At 49.7% G+C, this 20,166-nt stretch overlaps 1 protein-coding gene across 2 annotated transcripts in view; it reads left to right on the forward strand.

Annotated features, from left to right (window-relative positions):
• Positions 1 to 20,166, forward strand: part of GCN2 (protein kinase family protein) — a 352,386-nt gene that overhangs the window by 46,161 nt on the left and 286,059 nt on the right. For both annotated transcript variants that reach the window (XM_087391372.1, XM_087391373.1), the window contains exons 6-8: positions 17,861 to 18,373; positions 18,762 to 18,905; positions 19,086 to 19,172. In XM_087391372.1, the coding sequence (XP_087247498.1) occupies positions 17,861 to 18,373; positions 18,762 to 18,905; positions 19,086 to 19,172 (744 nt within the window). The remainder of the gene's footprint in view (positions 1 to 17,860; positions 18,374 to 18,761; positions 18,906 to 19,085; positions 19,173 to 20,166) is intronic.

Below are 20,166 nucleotides of genomic sequence, written 5' to 3' on the forward strand. Positions count from 1 at the left end.
AAGAAAGAACGATGAGGCGAGGTGAGGCGAAAGGATGGAGGAGAGAGAATGGGAGGGCGGCAGGGAAAGCAGAGGGGAGGAGAAAGAAAGAAAGAAAGAAATTTTATTAGTGTCTTCGGAAGACCGATGGGTCTATGAGACTGAAAGAAAACCTGTTACAAATCACAGTAAGGGCGGAGGTACTGAAACGAGCATCATCACCCATGCTGAATCCTAAGTCTGATCATACATAATCAAATACATCTGGATGTAACAATGAAAAGAAAAAGACTAGAGCAGAGCGGAATCCTCTGTATGTCATGTCGCCCTGGCACCATGGTGCATAGCCGGTGATGGGACACTGAGGCCCGTCAAGGGGTGCTGTTCGTCTCGGTCTCCTGGACGAGGCTCGATGCAAGACTAGAGCCACCGTGACTCCCGTGGGACGTATCCCGGGTCTAAACAATGACGGGAGGTCCCCTAGAGTGATATGTGTGTCCCCTCGATGTCTCGTGTGTCGTGCTGCGATCGTCGCGTCAGGGTCTCTATCACGTCTGTGGCTAGAGACTGGACGATCTATGTCACTCGATGGAAAGAACTCTGTGATCCTGCTCTGAGAGGTGTCTGATGATGTGGCCAAGCCCCGTTGCATGAGTAAGTACTCTCTGTGTCGGACCCCCTCGTGAATGAAGGCCGCGAGGCATCTCTGATCTGAGTAGGCGAGGAATCTAGAAAGGTGCCCGGAGCCGTCTCTGAGGAGGCAGTGGTAGCAACCTCAGATCTCGTAGTACACTGGGCACCTGAAAATAAAATGCTCCTCCGACTCAACCTCCTGACAGTCGCACAATATGCATAAGCGATGCTCCCTAGGAATCCCCTCTGCTCTGCTGCTCTCTATGCGAAGGCGGTGTGATGATACCCGAAACTGTCAGATGGAGATCCGTAGTGAGTGAGGCATATGAAGCTCAGTGTACCCCGGTGGTGTGATGAATCCCTCCTCCGAAATACGAAGACAATAATCTCTGTAGAAACTCAACTTCATTGGAAGCTCCCTCAGCTCCAACCAGGTCCTAAAGGTGTGTAGTTGCAGGAGATCCTCTCGAATGACCTGGTTGGTGTGTGGCCCGATCGGGATGGTGGGTGGGAGTATCGGAGGGGCATCTAAACTGTACTGAAAAGGAGGTATCCTATCAATGTGAAACCCTAGTCTCACAAACCATCTGTGAGTCCGTGCATACCAGCATTGCTCGTCTCCCTCTGCAACCAACATCATGGAGGAATCAAGAGCCAACCATGGCAACCTCTGTCTCCCTGATGTGCAGTCTCCATATGATCTAACCCAGTGTAGATATGTGATGGTCTGAAAGGCTGCATCTAGCTGGAGTGAAGAAGCACCAGCAAAGAAGGGAGAGTCTCTCCAATCTCTGAGAAAAGTAACTCTCCTGGAGGAGGCTGCTCGAGATGATCCCTGCATGGTTGCCCAAATGGCCATCACAGTGTGTACCATATCTGTCCAAGTACTGGCCAAGATCTGAGAAGGGTGAAAAAGCCTCAGTGCATCTGGCTCTCCAAATGTGCCATGCTGCAATGCTAGCTAAGACCTCCCATGGAGAGTTGACCGAGGAATGAGCAGCCCTGAAGAGAGTGGCCGGAACATCCTCTAGAGAGCACGACTCCACAAGGTGTCGTCGGACGTGAAGAGCCGAAGAGGAGTCAAGTCTCTCAAAAAAGACTTGGGGCCCTGAAAGAGTATGCCAAGCCACTGATCCCCAGGTCATATAGAAAGGTAGGCGAACAAAAGTGCTGAAAAGTCTTGCAATCCCCTTCCATATGATTCTCGCCTGTCTGCAATCCCAAAGGCAGTGCTGTATTGTCTCCAAAGCAGAAAGGCAACGAGGGCAAGAAGGGTCAGCTCCGAACCTGGATCTCCATTAGTTTACTGCTATCCCACCATGAATAGAAAGCCAAAAGAAGACAGTGATTTTTCTATGCCGGTGGGATTTCCGGAGCCTCTGCCAAAAAAATTTCTGCAAGTCAGCAGAAATCTGAAAGTTCTCCCAATGATGAGCTCTGGTAGGCCTCCAACCCCTACAGCTGAGCCTGAATTTCCTAGCATTACTAACCGTGTAACGAAAGAAGGGGATGCCCTTCTCTCGGTGCCCTTCATCTATCCACTCCCAGTCCCCAGGGTCCCACTGCAAAAACTTAATTGGGACACCTCCATAGAGCCACAGCCTCCATGAGCCCAGGGCGATGAGAAGCGGGTCAGGATCCAAGTACCACTGTGAAAGAGAGCCATGCTCCATGAAGCCCACTATCCTAACTGGCTGAAACGGTACCTCCAACAAGATATCGTCTGTGGATTTGGACAGCCTGGCCCCCGAAGAAACATCAACCTTGCAACCCCTCCTCCCCTCTCCTCCAACCTTGTAACCCATCCTCTCCCTCTCCTCCATCCTCTCCCTCTCCTCCGTCCTCTCTTACTTCAAAGACCCTAGTGGAAAAGTGCTAACGTGTTGCATGATTGGGGAACCGAGTTGATGACCATTAAAACCTAGGAAAAGAAAATTCACATTCTAGCTAACCCAAGTAGGGTGCTTAAGAGTTGTAGGCCTCAGGAATGTGAAGTTAAGGATCAGTTTCCACAAGATGTTGAAACTTGGCTTATGGAGCTTCAGATCTTACTAGTTGGAGGGATTGCCATCTTCTAAATATCTATGAATCTCAAACAAAATATTAAGGAAGAAAAAATAGGAGCAAAACAAAACTTGTATCCAAGAGGATGTAATTGGGGAAAGAGAAATTGTTGACCCTCAAATTACTATTACTTGGTTAGGTTCTAAGCAGTTGCTTCTAGAACCAACTCAAGAGTTAAGTCTAAAAAGGAGCCTAAAACAGTGGCCATCAATGCATATATGGTTGATGTTTCCCTCACTAAAGTTAAAATTTTATTTATGTAGTGTCATGAAAAGCAATCACCTCAGATGGCCTCACCCCGTCTTTTTTCATTGCATTTTGAGATATGATTGGAGACTATATTACTTCAGCCCTGCAGGCCATTTGGGACTCTGGCGAGATGCCTGGGTCGCTTACAGAGGGTCTCATCCACCTTATCCCAAAAGGAGGTAGCAGAAATTTAGTGTCCCAGTGGAGGCCTATCACACTTCGGGGGACTTGTTACAAGATTCTGGCCAAGGCTATCAGCCTCCGGTTGCAGCCACTTCTCCCTGATCTCATTCATGACACTCAGACGGGATTTGTGCATGGCAGAAGCATTTTTTATAACATTTTTTCTTTCTGGGAAGCTTCAGAGTGGGCCATGCAGAGTGGCCAGAATCTTGCCATTCTACTTTTGGATTTTGAAAAAGCTTATGACAGAGTAGATTGGGGTTTTTTGGAGGGCACCCTTCTACGCTTTGGCTTTACTGATGCTTGGATCAGAGGTGTTTCCTCTTTGTACAGATCAGCCCACAGCCAGGTACTTATTGGTGGGGTAAGGGGTGAGAGATTTCAGATTTCGAGATCAGTCCGTTAGGGATGCCCCCTTGCTCCTTTCCTTTTTTTGTTCGTGGCCGAAGCTATAAGTATCTATGTTAGATCTCAAGCTGACATCTTTGGGCTGAGACTTCCCATCAGAAGGGAAGAGGAGCTACTTGACAGTGAGTTGGCAGATGACACAGCAGTTTACTTGGATGCCACTCCACAGATGCTCACTTCTTTCAGGACAGCATTGGATTTATTTTGCTTGGCGGCAGGGGCGCAGATAAATTGGCATAAATCCAATGGCTTTTGGATCAGTGATGAGGACACTCCAGTTTGGGGGCTTGACATAGGATTCACTTGGGTTCAGAGGGGTGAGCCTATCAGGTATTTGGGCTGCCAGGTCGGCTTGGATATTTCTACCACGCAGCAGTTTGCTCCCGTTTTGGAGAGCATCAGAAGGAAGCTTCTTTTTTGGAGCTCAGCCAAGCTGGATCTTGCCTCTAGAGTTGTGGTGGTCAACTAGGTCCTCTTGGCCACAGCCTAGTTTGTTTGTTCATGTTGGTGCCGTTCTAGTAACTGCATCATTCAGCTCAGAAGACTGATCAAAAACTTTCTCTGGAGTGGGCTTGATGGCACAGCAGATGCCTTAGCCAGGGTGGCTTGGGAGACCCTCATCCTCCCTACATAGGAAGGGGGTCTCAATATTATCGATCCAGATTTACAGTGCAGAGCTTTACTTTGCAAGATGGTGGTGCGGGGACTTATGCCAGGGCAGGAACCGTGGAAGGACTTTCTTATCAGCAGCATACAGAGGTGCACACCTTCTTCAGGAGGAGACTGGATGAGCAGTGTTAGATGGATCTTCACCACAGTACACCTCAGATCACCTTCGTCCCCTCTCATGGTTGCCATTCTGAAAGCTTGGGCCAGTTTCAGAAGCACTCTTCGGAGGATTCCTCCTTCCTCTCGGGAAGAGATTGATAGGCAACCCATCATGTGGAATGACAGTATTTTAGATGATCATGGCAGACCACTGGGTGCCTCACTCTACATGCAGTGGTCCAGGTGGGAGAGGGGACCTGCATCTTCTATGGGGTCTTGGAAAGCTTTCCGCAGGCTTCCAGAGGAGACCAAATCAAGGTTGACAGGACATCTCAGAGGGAGTGCATGGAGGATCTTGCAGATTGAGGCAGCCCTTCCAGAGGTTTGGGTAGACACAGATGATATGCCACTCACTTCCTCCACTTGGGCAGGTACTTTTTCAAGAGGCGGGGTTCCGCTTCAGGTTTTGGCCTTTCGAGATGCACAGGAGGATGCTTTGGTTTTTAGTGTCCAGGATGGTGGCAGATTTTTCTCAGGTCCACAAAGGACATCTTGCTTGAGTCTGCTTTTCAGCCTATCAGGGTTGTAGGTCTTTTGATGCAGGGATCAGATTCAGAGTGGTTCCTAGACCCAGACCCCCGGCTACTCTCCACCGGGTCTTGGAGGCTTTGGCTCTATGGGGGAGTTTCCATCAGGTATTTGCAGTGGGACCCCGGAGAGTGGGAGTGGATTGACGCAGGGCATCGAGAGAAGAGCATCCCCTTCTTTCGTTACACGGTCAGTAATGCCAGGAGATATCAGCTCAGTAGTAGAGGTTGGAGACCTTCCAGAGTTCCTCATTGGGAGACTTTTGATATTACTGCGGATCTGCAGAGGTGCTTCTGGAGGAGACTCTGGAAATCCGACAGGAATAGAAAGATCACTATCTTCTTTTGGCTTTCTATCCATGGAGGGATTGCAGTGAACCTTTGGAGGTCCAGGTTCGGAGCGGACCCTACATGCCCTCGATGCCTTTCTGCTCCGGAGTCTATTCAGCATTGCTTATGGGATTGCAGACAGGCGAGGATGATTTGGATGGGGGTAGCCAGGATTTTCAGTCACTTTGCCCATTCCCCATTTTTTATGACATGGGGCTCAGTGACTTGGCTTTCTCTTACAGGACCTCAGGTTTTCTATGAGAGAGTTGACTCCTCTCGGGCCATTTCGGTTCGACGTCATCGGATTGAGTCCTGTTCGTTGGATGTGGTACCACACCTTCTTTTTACAGCTGTACATGCCTCTGTGGATACTTCTTGGGAGATTCTAGCGAGCATAGCATCCTGGCATATCTGGAGAGCCAGATGCACAGAGGCTTTGGAGGGTACTCAGGTTCATCCCTTGCACACATTGTCCAGTATCTGGACAGACATCGTACATACTTTGATGGCCGTATGGACGGGTATGCAGGGAGACTCCCGTGCAGCCTCAGCTAGGAGGGCTTCTTTCTTCAGGGAATGGAAGGATTCTCCTTTCTTCTCTGAAACTACTACAGGGTTGAGGTGGCACTTTCAGCCTCAGCCTTGGTTGTTTTCCACCTCACTCTGAGGGGGTTTTTTATTTATCCTTATGATTTCATGATGTATTCCGCTTTGAGCTTGCTCTCGCAATAGAAGTCTTTTTCTTGGGAAAAAAAAAAAGCAATCACCTGTAAACGAACTCCCAGTCTAGAAAATGCCCCCATCCAGGTGGAGCAAGTAATAGGCATGTCATCTGTGTCCACCCAATCCAAGGGCAAGGCTACATCAATCTGTCAGACTCTCCCTGCACTCCCTCTGAGATTAAGAACTATCTGGGCCTGTCGGTCTGCAGGAAGCTTCCTGAAGGCTTTCCATGCTCCCATAGTAGATGCAGGGCCCCTCTCCCATCTTGGCCACTACATGTAAGGAGAAGCTCCAAGTGGTCTGCCATGCTCATCCAAAACCCTATCATTCCACATGATAGGCTGCCTTTCAATCTCTTCACGGGGGGATGGGGGAATCTTGCAAAGAGTACTCCTGAAGCTGGCCCATGCTTTCAAGATAGCAACCATAAGAGGGGAAGAGGGAGATCTGAGGTGGGCTGTGGTGAAAACCCATCTGGTACTATGTGTCCAATCCTCTCCTGAAGTGGGCGTGCGAGACTGTATGCTGCAGGAAGCTTCCTGAGGGCTTTCCATGCTCCCACAGTAGATGCAGGGCCCCTCTCCCATCTTGGCCACTGCATGTAAGGAGAAGCTCCAAGTGGTCTGCCATGCTCATCCAAAATCCTGTCATTCCACATGATAGGCTGCCTTTCAATCTCTTCACGGGTGGATGGGGGAATCCTGCGAAGAGTACTCCTGAAGCTGGCCCATGCTTTCAGGATAGCAACCATAAGAGGGGAAGAGGGAGATCTGAGGTGGGCTGTGATGAAAACCCATCTGGTACTATGTGTCCAATCTGATAAAGAAATCCTTCCAATGCTATTGCCCTGGCATAAGTCCTCTTACAACAACCTTGCAGAGTAAAGCTCTGCACTGTAGATCCAGGTCGATGATATTCAAACCCCCTTCTCTTGAAGGAAGAATCAAGGTCTCCCAAGCCACCCTGGCTGTAACATCAGAGGTGCCTTCTAGACCACTCCATAAAAAGTTTCGTACAGGCCTCTTAAGCTGAGTGATACAATCCCTAGAGTGGCACCAACAAGAGCATACAAACCATGCGGTGGCTAGAAGAACCTGGTTAACCACCACCACCCTGGAAGCCAAGTCAAGTTTGGCCGAGCTCCAGAAAAGGAGCTTTCTTTTGATGCTCTCCAACACCGGAGCAAACTGTTGTGAAGGAGAGATGCCCACCCCAACCTGGCAGCCCAAATATCAGACGGAGACGCCCCTCTGTACCCAAGTGAAAATCATTACCCCAATCCGGGGTGTCATCATCGCAAATCCAACAACCATTGGATTTATGCCAATTAATGTGTGCACCTGCAGCTGTGCAAAATAAATCCAAGGCTGTCCGGAAGGAAGTGAGCGTCCTTGGGGAGGCATCCCAAAAAACAGCCGTGTCATCTGCCAACTCACTATCCAGGAGCTCTTCTTCCCGCAAAATAGGAAGCCTTAGCCCATAAATATCAGCTTGAGATCTAATGTAGATACTCATAGCTTCCGCCACAAACAGAAAAAGAAAAGGGGCAAGAGGACATCCCTGGCGGACTGATCTGGAAATCTGAAACCTGTCCCCTCTTACCCCCCAATGAGCACTTGGCTATAGGCTGATTTGTAGAGAGAGGATACTCCTCTAATCCATGCATCTGAAAAACCAAAGCGAGATAGAGTACCCTCTAAAAAATCCCAGTCTACTCTGTCGTAAGCTTTCTCAAAGTCCAAGAGTAGAATGGCCAATCTCTGGCGGCTTTGCATGGCCCATTTTGAGGCCTCTCAAAATGAGAAAAGATTATCAAAGATACTTCTGCCATGCACAAACCCTGCCTGCGTGTCATGAATCAAATCTGGAAGAAAAACTTATAGCCGCAGACTGATGGCTTTCGCCAGAATCTTGTAAGAGGTGCCCAATAGAGTGATGGGTCTCCATTGAGACACAAGATTCCTATTACCCCCTTTTGGGATGAGATGAATGAGACCATCTGTAAGTGAGTCCAGCATCTCACCAGAGTCCCACACGCCCTGCAGGGCTAATGTAATGTGATCACCAATCTGCTCCCAAAAAGTAATAGAAAAGGAAGGGGTAAGTCGATCCGAACCTGGGCACTTGCCCTTGTGAAGGGCAAGTAATGCAGTCTTGAATTCTGCATTGGTGAAAGGTGCATCCAAAGAAACATACATCTCATCCTTCACCAATACAAGGATACACTGCGAAATAACCTCTCATGCCTGTGTGCCCGGATCTGCAGTAAGAAGGGATGCTAAAAAATATGAAGCTACACACATGACAACATCAGGATCTGACTGTAACACCCCATGTGAGTCAACAAGCTGCGAGACACTATCTCTACTATGTATGGGCCCATGAGTAGAGAAAAACTGTTTGTTTACCCTGCCACCCATCTGAATCCAAAAGGATTCCCGAGCATGAAAGGCATATTCTGCTCTCTGTTCCAACAATGTCTGTATATGAGCCCTTGTTGCAGCAAGGCGCTCCTGAATCCAAACATCTGTGGGCCTCTTCTGCTCTTCCCTCTGAAGGGACACTAACTGCTGGCGTATACCAATCTCACGTCTCCTGGAATCAGTGACTGTATGATAATAGTCACTAATTCCGGATAAGGCTGTAGCTACCTGAGATGGGCGAACAGCTCCACCCTGTATGTGAGAAACCCAAATCTGTAAAATATCCTCCGTGAGGCTCTCCTCTGCATAAAAAGCATCCGGAATCTTGACACTGGCAGAGCGTCCTCTCCGATGAGGCTCAAGAATGTGCAACACTACTAGAAAATGATCTGAGGTGGAAACCCTAGTGGAAATGCATACAGATCCTCCTCTGTCAAGTGCCCAATCGTCTACATAAAATCTGTCAATATGTGCATGGATGGGCATGTGTATTCTCCTGTTCGACCAAGAGTACAAAGTGACTGTGGCATAACATGAAAGGCATCATCCAACCAAGTGTCCTTGCCACTGTACTAAAAGAGAAAGGCATCCCAAGCTGCCCTCTCCAAAGAATGAATTCCATCATGTCTGCCTCCCTTTTTGTCTGAAGGCAACTCAACCATGTTGAAGTCGCCACCAATGATCCAAGAATCTGCAATGGGGGCCCAAGAAAGTAACTCCTTTGAAAAGGAGATCCGCTCCCCTTTGTTGTTGGGAGCATAAAGATTGAGAAGAAAATCTTATCAAAATAATGATCCATTGAGCTCTAGAGGGGGAGATAATACCATGACCAGCAACCAAGGGTAGAATAGAAGGAGAAGCTGAAATGCAAGTACCTTCCCTTGTGCCCATAGCAGGCGACCAGAAGGTATGTCCTGAAAGCGGTTTGCCAGACTTAGAGCAATCATTGGCATCCAACTTGTGTTCCTGGATAAAAAGGATATCAATAGCACCTCCAGTGACACCTGGATGAAGCTGATTCCGAATCAGCTGCCTATGGCGACGGTGTGGAACTCCGCCTAGGCCCTGTATGTTCCAATTGACTATCCTCATCGACAGGAGGATGCTGGATGGAAAGGCTTATCCGACCTAGTAGAGGAGACCAGCTTCCCCTGGGCCAAAACACTCCTGCTGAGGGCAGAAAACTCAATAGGTGAAAGAATCCCCACACCTGCTGAAGGGGAGGCCCTATCAAAAGGAATCCCAATGATCGGGACCCCTAAGGTGGAGGGCACAAACTCCTCATCATCCATGAAAGTAGCCGAATCTGCCAGTGCCGAAAAAGAGTTCCTGATAAACAAGTCTGGCTGAGGAGTGCGAAGAAGACCTGCACTCGTGGAAGATGGAGAAGGACCTGCTAGGCCTCTATCAGCAGAAATGGAGCTGGGGGCTGAGGAGGCCTGTGGATGGGCTGAAGAGGAATCTGGAGTCCTCATATGTGCCTGCACTTTCTCTGTTGTCCTGACTGTGGCGACAGTCTGCGGGGAAGAAGTACCTGTAGCCCCCTCGTGGTCAGAATCCAAGGTGACTCGAGCTGGTGCATGTGAAGGCCCCTCCTGATGTGGAGCTGTAGTGTCTGGGGCTGCAGCAACATCCACCTCTGGAGTCTGGAAGGCGTCTGTCTGAACAGGATCAAAGGTCTCCTCCTGAGGTAAGGGAGCCGCTCTGATAGCTCTCCACCGTGGTACTGGGTGTGCTGCGGGCATTGGGCGCCCTGCTGCCCCTGGTGGTCCTGGGGTGCGCGAAGCAGGGCGCCCTGCTGCTCCTGGTGGTCTTGGATTGCATGGTACAGGGTGCTGGGGAGGTGCAGTCAGGGTAGTACGTGAAGGAGCCGCACCAGAAGACCTCTTGGGTCTTTTTCTCTTCCTTGGGCAGTCTCTAGCAAAGTGCCCAAGAGTCCTGTAAATCCTGCACTGGTCCTGTCTACCTGAAATCTTGACACTCTGTCGAAAGAGAGAGCCGTTTGGACGCTGAAGCATGATGTGGTCATCTAAGATGTTAGGGTTAGAGACAATGACCTTAACACGAGGCACTCCGTCTGCACTGACTGCCTCTGCCGAGGAGGAAGGCATGCCAGGAAGGAGGGGGATCTCAATGACCACTCTGAATGTGGCTTCGATAGTGGCAAGCAATCGATGGTAGACCTGAGGAAGACCAGGAAATCTAATGAATAGTGATGTGACCTGCCTGTCCTCCTCAACCGGATCAAAGCCCAAGGTGTAGGGTAAAAGAAAGATCCTCCTCGAACCCAAAGCCAGGGGATTAGCTTTGAGAACAAGGGTTGTGGACTCGTGGGAGTCGAAAACCACTTGGAAGAATCCACGTCCCAGAAGTCGAATATCCCTGAGGTGTGGGGCGAGATCTCCTGGTAATGCCGCCAGCATCCAGTCTCTAGCCTGTGATCTGGAAGGGTGTGACCCAAAGATGCAGGCGAAAGGTGATGTGGAGCCCTCTAATTCCACATCTTTCTTGAGCTGCTTCAACTCGTCTTCTGAAAAAATGATTGTTCTCGCGGCCGGTGGAAGTGGACAGAGATTGGCTGAATGGGGATCCATTCGCCAATCGATGTGAAAAGGCTGATTCCAACACTGAAAAAAGCTCTATCCGTGAAACTACTGCCCAAGATGCCCTAGAACACGGGCGCAAGAAGAAGGAAAAAGAGAGGGTAGGAGAGAGGGGAAGGGAAGGAGAGGAAAGATTGGGGGGGGAGATGGAGGTAGGCTGAAGGGGGAGGTGTAGGGGAGCTGAGCTAGGAAGGAAGGGGGCGGGGAGGGAGAGGGTGGTCGGGGATTTTTTTATTTTTATTTTCCAATAAGGGGGGGTTAGGAGGGAGGGAGGGGGCTGGCGGGGAGGGAAAGGGAGGGTGTTGGGGGGGGGGCGGGGAGAGGAAAGGAGGGCGGGAGGGGGCGGGGGGGGGAGAGCAGCGAGGCGGGGAGAGGGATGGCGGGGGAGGAGAAGGGGGCGGGGGGGCTGGCGGGTGGGAAAGAGGGAGGGCAGGGAGGGGGAAGGAGGGGCGGGGGGGCTGTCGGGTGGGGGAGAGGGAGGGCGGGGAGGGAGAGGGAGGGTGAGGGAGGAGGAAGGAGAGAGGGAGGGTGAGGGAGGAGGGATAGGGGGCTGGCGAGAGGGGAGGGAGAGGAGGAGCAGCGAGGGGGGGGAGAGGGGGGGCAGCGAGGGTGAGGGAGAGGGAGAGGGGGCTGGCTGAGAGAGGGAGAGGGGGAGGGCAGTAGCTCACGGGGAGAGGAGCAGCGAGGGGGGGGAGAGGGGGGGCAGCGAGGGTGAGGGATAGGGAGAGGGGGCTGGCTGAGAGAGCGAGAGGGGACAACCTTGTTTGACCCCTATGGTACTCAAGATCTCATTTGTCCAACCTGCGCCTGTCCGAACTCTCTCTCATAAAGTGCCATGACTGCCCAGTTGTTTGACTCCTATGTTACTCAAGATCTCATCTATCCAACCTGCGCCTGTCCGAACTCGGCCTGAGACTCTCTCATAAAGTGCCATGACTGCCCGGATGATCTCCTGATCAAATCCCAGTGTCTGTAGGCATGTGATGAGACGAGCGCGAGGTACTGTATCAAAGGCTTTGCGAAAATCCACAAAGCAGCAATATACCCTCTCCTTCCGTGATTTGGCCTTCTCAATGACACTCCTGAGTGTGAGTATGTGATCCATAGTCCCATGGTCTCGCCTTAAACCGGCCTGACCCTCTGCTCTGAGCCCTCTCATCTTTGCGAACAGGCTGACCGACGCGTCCAATACAGCTGCATAGATCTTGGACATCACATGTCCAATCATGATAGTCTTGTACTTACTCGGGTCCATGGGATCCCCTGCCTTGTGGATGGGGGTGATGGTGTTGAGTGTCCAAGTGCGGGGGGGAAGCCAAGGCAAACAGCGTCATTGAATAGCTTTGCTAGGATCGGGGCTAACGTGTCGATCCCATATGCAATAAACTCAGTGCATAGCCCCTCGTGATCCTTAGCTCGGCCATTGTGCAGTTTCAATGTCGTGTCCTTGACTCCCCCTCTGGTGAACAACGTGCAAGTGGTGGGGCGAGGTGTGTGTATGAGATCTGGAGTGGGCTGGTGTGGGACATCGTAAAGATGGTGCGCATACGTGTGCCAGACTCTCATGTCGGTGAGGGGTGATGGAGACCTACGCTCAAGGAATCTCCGCCAAAAATCCTTAGAGTTGTTGTTGTACAAGATGTTCATCAGCTCCTCCTCATTTCAACGAAGAAATGCCTGCTTCTTCCGACGTACGAGACAGTGGTACTTGCGTACCGTGTCTGGTGTGTTCGGGAGGTGACATCTGGTTTCAAGTCGGAGCTGTCGGCGATAAGCCTTGCACTCCACATCGTACCAGTTGTTGCAGGGTATAGAACCAAGAGGTGGTGGTCTAGTGGACCGTGTGGTGTGGGGAAAGATTTGGAGGGCAGCCTCGTGGAGTGTGCGACTAATCGGGGTAGCACGGTCCTCTATGAGTGGTATGTGATCGATGTAGGTTAGGAGTCTGTTTAGGCGTCAAGAGTAGGCCGGTGAGAGACTATGATCAAAGTGTGTCATGGTAGGTGTCGTGCTGTCGGAGGTGACATCTGGTTTCAAGTCGGAGCTGTCGGCAATAAGCCTTGCACTCCACATCGTACCAGTTGTTGCAGTGTATAGAATCAAGAGGTGGTGGTCTAGTGGACCGTGTGGTGTGGGGAAAGATTTGGAGGGCAGCCTCGTGGAGTGTGCGACTAATCAGGGTAGCACGGTCCTCTATGAGTGGTATGTGATCGATGTAGGTTAGGAGTCTGTTTAGGCGTCCAGAGTAGGCCGGTGAGAGACTATGATCAAAGTGTGTCATGGTAGGTGTCGTGCTTCCTATGTGGTGTGTATGGTGTGGCTAAGCGTGCGGTGGCGATAGTGAAGAATAGGTATGTGTGATCAGCTCCTGGAGGGAGTGGTGCTACGGTGAAGTCGGTGATACATGAAGTGAAGGTAGGGGATCCCATGATGTAATCTACTACACTAGTGCCCCCCCCGTATGGGAAGCAAGTAAAACCACCTGAGGAGGGCCATAGGTTATGCCCGTTGTAGATGATGAGATCATGCATCTTGCCCAGATCAAGGAGCACGTGTCCATATGGTGTAACAGGCCCGTGTCGGTCCGATGAGGTCCTGGTCATACTTGCTTCGTCTAGGTCCATGTCTGGTAGCATGATAGAGTCGTCTCGGAAGTCCAGGAGTGGTGTCTGGCGCGTGCTCGTCCTGGCGTTGAAGTCCCCAACAAGGAGAACTTCCCCGCGGGTTGAAAGGTCTGGGATATCCTGATGTAAGGGTGCATATGGCGATGTCTCACCCTCCTCTCGTGCCACTATGGCGAAGTGGGATGTGTCTCGCGGGAAGTAGCATATTGCTATGAAAAGGTCACGGGTGTTTGTGTGTCGGATCCGGATCCACATGAATCGGGAGTGTGCGTCCTTCCTCTCAATGGAGATGGATCCAGTGAGGGAAGACCTGTACAATACTGCGACCCCACTTGATCATCGGACTCCTCCTGTATCCCTCGTCCCATTCCTGAAGGCTGACTCCCATGTGTAGCCAGTGACTATCGGTAGTGGACGTTTTGGGCTCTGGTGTGTCTTGAGAAGTTCCCTGGGTCTGACCATAAGGTACCATTACAGTTCCAAATGGTGCAGGCTGGGGTCTCGGAAACTTGAGTCTCATAGGCCTTGTTCCCCTAGGGGATACGGGTGGGAGCCCGACGGGTGCCGGTCAACAACCTACCATCTCAGAGCACGGCCCATTTCCCCTCCTTGCGGGCAACATCCCGCTGCTACAGAAGAACTCGTCGCTCCTCAATCTGTAGTGGTGTCAAATCCTCATCCATGGACAGGGTGGGATGCTCTCATAGAGTGGCTCGGCGTCGGAGTGTCGCTAGTCGAGCATGTGAATCTCTGAAGCGAATGACTAGGGTCTCTCGGTTGGGGTCTCGGTAGGAGAGAAAGGAGGGAGAGGAGAAGGAGGAATGAAGAGGAGGAAGGAGGGCGGGAGAGGTGGGAGAAGAGGAGGAGAAGGAGGGGGGAGACGGAGTGGCGAGGGGGGTGCACTGGCGGGAGGGGGGCAGAAGGACGGGAGGATGTGCGGGGCAGCAAGGAGGGGGAGTGGGAGGCAAGGAGGCGGAAGGAGGGGTGGAGCAGGGGAGAAGGTAGGGCGGGGGGCGACGGAGCAAGGGGAGGCAGCGCGGGGGGGAGAAGGTAGGGCGGGGGAGAAGGCAGGGCGGGGAAGCAGCAAAGGGAGGAGGCGCAGGGCGGGAGAAGGCAGGGCGAGGGCTGGAGGTGGAGTGGGGAGGGCAGGGTAGAGCGGAGAGGGAGGAGGGGTGAGGCGGGGTGAGGGCAAGGCAGGGAGGAGGGGCGACGAGGAGGAGGGGGCAGCAAACAGGAGCCGCGGGTAGACAGCAGACAAGGGCTCCTCCATCCCCATATGCCAGAGGGCCTTTTTCAAGCGGCATACCTTGCTTTCAGAACCTTCAACCTCAAAGCTAGGAGGTTGGGAAACATAGACTTCTTCCGGCAAATGCCCATGAAGGAAAGCTGTCTTAATATCCAGCTGATGTATCTGCCAATGAAAGTGGGCAGCAAAGGCAATAACAATGCGAATAGTAGTGATCCTGGAAGTGGGAGAAAAAGTCTCCCCAAAGTCAATTCCATGCTGCTGAGCATAGCCCTTAGCAACAAGACGGGCTTTGTAACGGTCCACTGAACCATCAGCTTTCCGTTTGATTTTGTAAACCCACTTAGTTCCAATGGCATTCTTGCCATGAGGCAAATCACACAAGTCTCAAGTGTTATTCTGATGGATAGAATCCAATTCAGCTTGCATGGCCTTCATCCAACAATCAATCTGAAAGGCATCTTGATGACATAAGGGCTCTTCATTGCATGCTGTAGCAACCAAAGCATAAGCAACAAAACTAGCATGCTCTTTCCGGATAGCTGCTCTCGTACGGGCTGGTAGAGGAGCGTCTTGTTTGCTGTCTTTTAATGTGTCAAGGAGCCAACGGGGTACCTTTTTAGGCTCCTGAATTTCTGCTCTTTCGTGGTCAAGAGCCTTGTGCAAATGATCCTGATCAATGATAGGCATATCAGGCTGAATTTCTGGTTGCACATGTGGCTGCAAATGACCAACAGATGGAGGAGGTACAACCTCAGATGCAACATCATCCCAAAAAAGATGCCATGATCAGTATCGGAGTTCTCGGATCTATTGCTCGGGCTTAAAGGCAAGCAGCAGACGAGCAAAGGTAGGACGGGATAGCAAAAGGAAGCAAAAGGAAAAACGACTAGTAGACATGACTTCTGACGAAAACATGGATGTAGAAGAAGAGGGGATGTAGTGTTGACCTTTGAGAGTGTCAAATGAAGCTTCACCCTCTTCCTTTGAGTTGCAACTTGGGTTTGACCACCATCGTTCTCGTTAGTCCAAGTCCATAAGGGCCTCAATGAAAAGGGTGGCTCTAGTCATCACTTAAATTGATCCCCTTTTTCTCTACTTGGGGATTTCGTTGGCTTCACAGTCCTCTTTCTAGATGTTAGCCCCTGTCCTTGAGACACCCTAGGTAGTGAGTTGGGTTCTCGGGAGGTGGGCTGGCCTTCGCCGCCAGGCACGAATGGGGTTATCTTTTCCAGTCGGCACCTTCGTGACAATCGACTTGTTTGGTTTTTGTTTTCTCCAAGCATTAATAGAAAGTTCATTTTTTTGTTTAAAAACAATAAAATTTGTCCCCTTTATGCTCTAGTAGGGGGTTTCCCAAGCTTTTGTCTTACATATTGCTTCTTGTATGTCATTTGGTTTGTTGGAAGTCTCTTTTCCACTGTCCAGTATCTTCTAGTTCTCACTTGCTCCCTTAGTGTCAACCCTACGGTCCAAAGATGTCACTCCACTTGATACTCCTAGCATCAGAAGAGTCCCACCATGATTGCCGAAAATGTCTAAGGTAGGGGCTCGTTTTCTCGCAGAAGTATTACCGAAGGCCTAAGGCCACAAGTGCAAGGAGACATATTTCTTGCTTCGGGATACTAAGGAGCAATGCACAAAGAGTCGGATACACACCAAACTTACAAGTAAGAACAGACAACAAGTTCTTCCATATACATGACTAAGCAAGTATAAGGGGTCTCAATCCCACACTACATGGCAAGCTTGTATCTTAAGCTTCTTCTCTCTCTTCTCTTGAATACCCTTCCCCTCTACCTCACCATCCTGACTAGTTGCATTGACTAGCCATGACTTATGACTTCTCCTATTTGTAGAATTTCCTCCTTTCACTCTCATTCGTTCTTCTCTCTTCCTCATCGAGCCTTGTCGGTTGTTGCTTCCAATTGTCCTAGCGACCACATAGTTGCTTGGCCAAGTAAAGAAGTCACCTAGGCACTCCCTTGTATACAAGAGATGGTCACTGAAGCCCTCTGGTCCACTGAAGGCATTCCTGTCCATTGGCCATATGCCATCCCTTGTACATGGTTGGGAAGGAACCTCCATATGTCTAGGCAGTTTAGATCTTACAATACAATAAGTTGCCATGGTCTTGCAAGTGTTTGTGCTTGTGTAGAGCATAATGGTGGCTGTGCCCTTATGACGATGGGCTTTTTGTTATAGACTGCAAAAGAATTGTTTTCATGACGTCCTCCTGTCCATGAAAATTTTTGTAGATCTTTCGATACATTAAGTGGCCATGGTCTTGCAAGTGTTTGTGCTTGCGTGGATCATAATGGTGGCTCTGCCCTTATGACGATGGTCTTTTTTGTTATCGGCTGCAAAAGAATTGTTTTCAGAACATCTTCCTGTCCATGAAGTTTTTCCCCCTCATTTAAAAAAATGCCTGTGTCTCCTTAAGTATATGGATGGAAAATGTTGACATTTGGTGTCTTTATGTGTGAGTTGGTTATCCTTAAAATAGGCCAGCTTAAGTGGACATGGAAATTGTCTTTTTATGGCTAATAATACTTAGCCATCCTATACTTACTTTTTGGTGTTTATGGTGCATGGTGCCTGCTTTGTTTCTGTTTACTGTTTTGTATGCTGCTATTGGTTTAAACCATTTGGACTGATCAGCACCACAATTTGTGACTCGGTTGAGAAAAGCCTGATTTTACTAGTGTATAGCATACGGATATTTGATTAAGTGCTATGGCTTACGATTTCAATGTGCTTCTTCGCAAGCTACCACTCTTCCTATACAATACTATTTTCTGTATGCTGTGTGCTGACAATGCAGAAACCACACTGCTTGCTTTTCTGATTGCTGTTTTTGGAATAAAAGTTGCAAGGAGTGTTTGATAACTTCATTCGCATAGATGTGGTAAGTGACATGGTATGTAGATTGCTTAGAAATTTGTGTGTGCAAGGATGCATATTTGACCATGTGCAGCTGAGGTGTCTTTACGAACATGTTCATGATGTTCTGCCTTCTGGTCTTATATTGCATGTCCAGGAGAGCCAAGGGTCCACAAGATCAGTTGATTCTTGGGTTGCAGCTTCAAATACGACAGCATACTCTTTGCAGGATATGAGAGTCCCACCTGTGTATGGGGTAGTAGATTTGTTCACTGAACTTGGTGATGAGAGCTACTGGAAAGGAGAATCACACCAAACCAAAAAGAACACTCTGCAAAACAATGTTGGGAGTTCAATTGCAAGTTTGGGAAGACGGGACCCCTTGGCTGTTGGTTATAGAGACGTCCCTGAAAAACTCTTCAAATATGGGGAATTTAGCGCATCGGCTTTGCAGGGCAAGAATAAAAAATCAGACAGATATCTGTTTTCTGAACTACAACCACAGGATCTAGAGCCACGGGTCGGTCAACTTGCAGCTGTAAATCTGACAGCATTTGATGAAAAGGAAGAAAATGTAGGCATCTTTACACCAAAGAAGACTGTTCAGTTTTCATCCGTGTCTGAACTGCTACAGAAGCTGTGCAGTGGGGTGTATTCTGCAGCCTTCAAGGTGATATCTTTTGTAATCCTGCATTACTCATCTTGTCTCTGCCTTATTTTGGATGGGTTTCCCAAACATGAAGTGATTTGATGATGTATGTGTATGTAAGTGTCAGAGCAGAGTGAGAGTATGGCATCCATTTAGAATACGTTGGCAGTGCATCACAATCCATATGTACACTTTTTGCACACCATTTGATGAAAGATATCGTGTCTGTTTAAAATAGTTTGGCAGTATATGACAACACATCTTGACAGTCAATGCACTCTGTTTCCTGCGAGATCTGGCAGTCTTTTGTTCGTATTTGAACAGACGATGACACTATTGTCTACAAACTTCTATTTTGAATCACTTCATGCATGGTTGAGACAGCATGGTTTTGTAAAATTGCATGCAGAACTCTTTTCCAATGGAGCAAGGCATACGGCAACCCTTACCGGCCAATATTGAACAAGAAGCAAGAGAGACACTGTCTTTTGATCCACAGCACTTTGCTTTTGAAGATGGATCAGACAAATTAGTCCATAAAGATTTTATTCTTGTAGGTTTTGATGAGAAGTACCTTCTTGCATTGTTGATATTTACCTTTGCTTAGATGCTGTTGCTGTTCAATTTAATCATGAAGACTTTGCAGATCGGTTCGTTCTAATGAGTAATATGATAGTTATAACAATATTTTGTAAGAAATGGTTGCTAATGCTCTGTTGTATTTTTCCTGTAGGCTCAATTGCTTCGTCTTAGCTGTTGCCCAAGAGGACCGTTACCCCATGCACTGCCAGCCCTTGCATCACAGTTACAGAAACTTGATGTGAGTCTTGTGTCATGTTTCTGCTGTTTCAAAGCGAGAAACTCAAGATAGAGGGTTTTTGTGCCTGATTTGAAAGCTGAGTCAATGGATTATGAATGTGCATAGAGAATTTGAATTGCCTCTGCTGTAGTCAATGGCAACCCAGGGAGGGGTGGGATCTCAGCAACTGCGCCAAAATGCTCCCCAATAACAGAAAGAAGTCGATGGTAAACTTGGGGAAGCCCGGGGAATCTGATGAAGAGCGAAAAGATTTCCTTATCTGCCTCCACTGGGTCGAAACCAATATGAAAGGCTTCAAAGAAGATCTTCCTGTGTCCCAGGTGTAAAAACTCAGCCTTGAGCACAGTGCTCGCAGCCTCTAGAGTGTCAAAAACAACCTGGAAAAAACCTTGTCCCAGAAGACGAACATCTAACAATCGTGGAGTGAGGTCTGGGGGGAGAGCCGCAAGCATCCAGTCTCTGGCTTGGGATCTGGAGGGGTGAGACCCGAAGATGCGTGCTAGCAATGTGGTAGAGCATTCAATCTCTACATGCTTCTTGAGCTGCTGCAACTCGTCTTTAGAAAAGGTAATAGTTTTCGCGGCCGGTGGAGGTGGAGTAGGATTGGCTGATGGAGTATCCATCGCCAATCGAGGTGAGGAGGCCGACTCTGACAATTTGGAGGCTCCTTCCGCTCCAAAAAAAAGCTGCAGGAGAAAGGGGGGTAGAAAACAGGGAAAGGAGGTGAGGAGGGAGCGACGGAAGGGGCGAGGAGGGGAGGGGTAAAGGGGAGAGGCTGAGAGGCTGAAGGGGAGGGGGCAGGCTGAGAGGAGGGAGGGGGCAGGCTAGGGAGAGGAGAGGGAGAGGAAGGAGAGGTAGGAAGGGGGCGGGCTGAGGGGCAAGGAGGGGGCGGGCTGAGAGGGAGAGGAGAGGGAGAGGAAGGAGAGGGAGGGGCAGGGAGGGGGCGGTGCAGGGTGAGAGGGAGAGGAGAGGAAGAGGAAGGGGCGGGCTGAGA

Source organism: Dipteris shenzhenensis, chromosome 20 (assembly GCF_047967505.1).
Source record: "Dipteris shenzhenensis isolate YYH24624 ecotype China chromosome 20, Dip_SZ_1.0, whole genome shotgun sequence".
NCBI lineage: Eukaryota > Viridiplantae > Streptophyta > Polypodiopsida > Gleicheniales > Dipteridaceae > Dipteris > Dipteris shenzhenensis.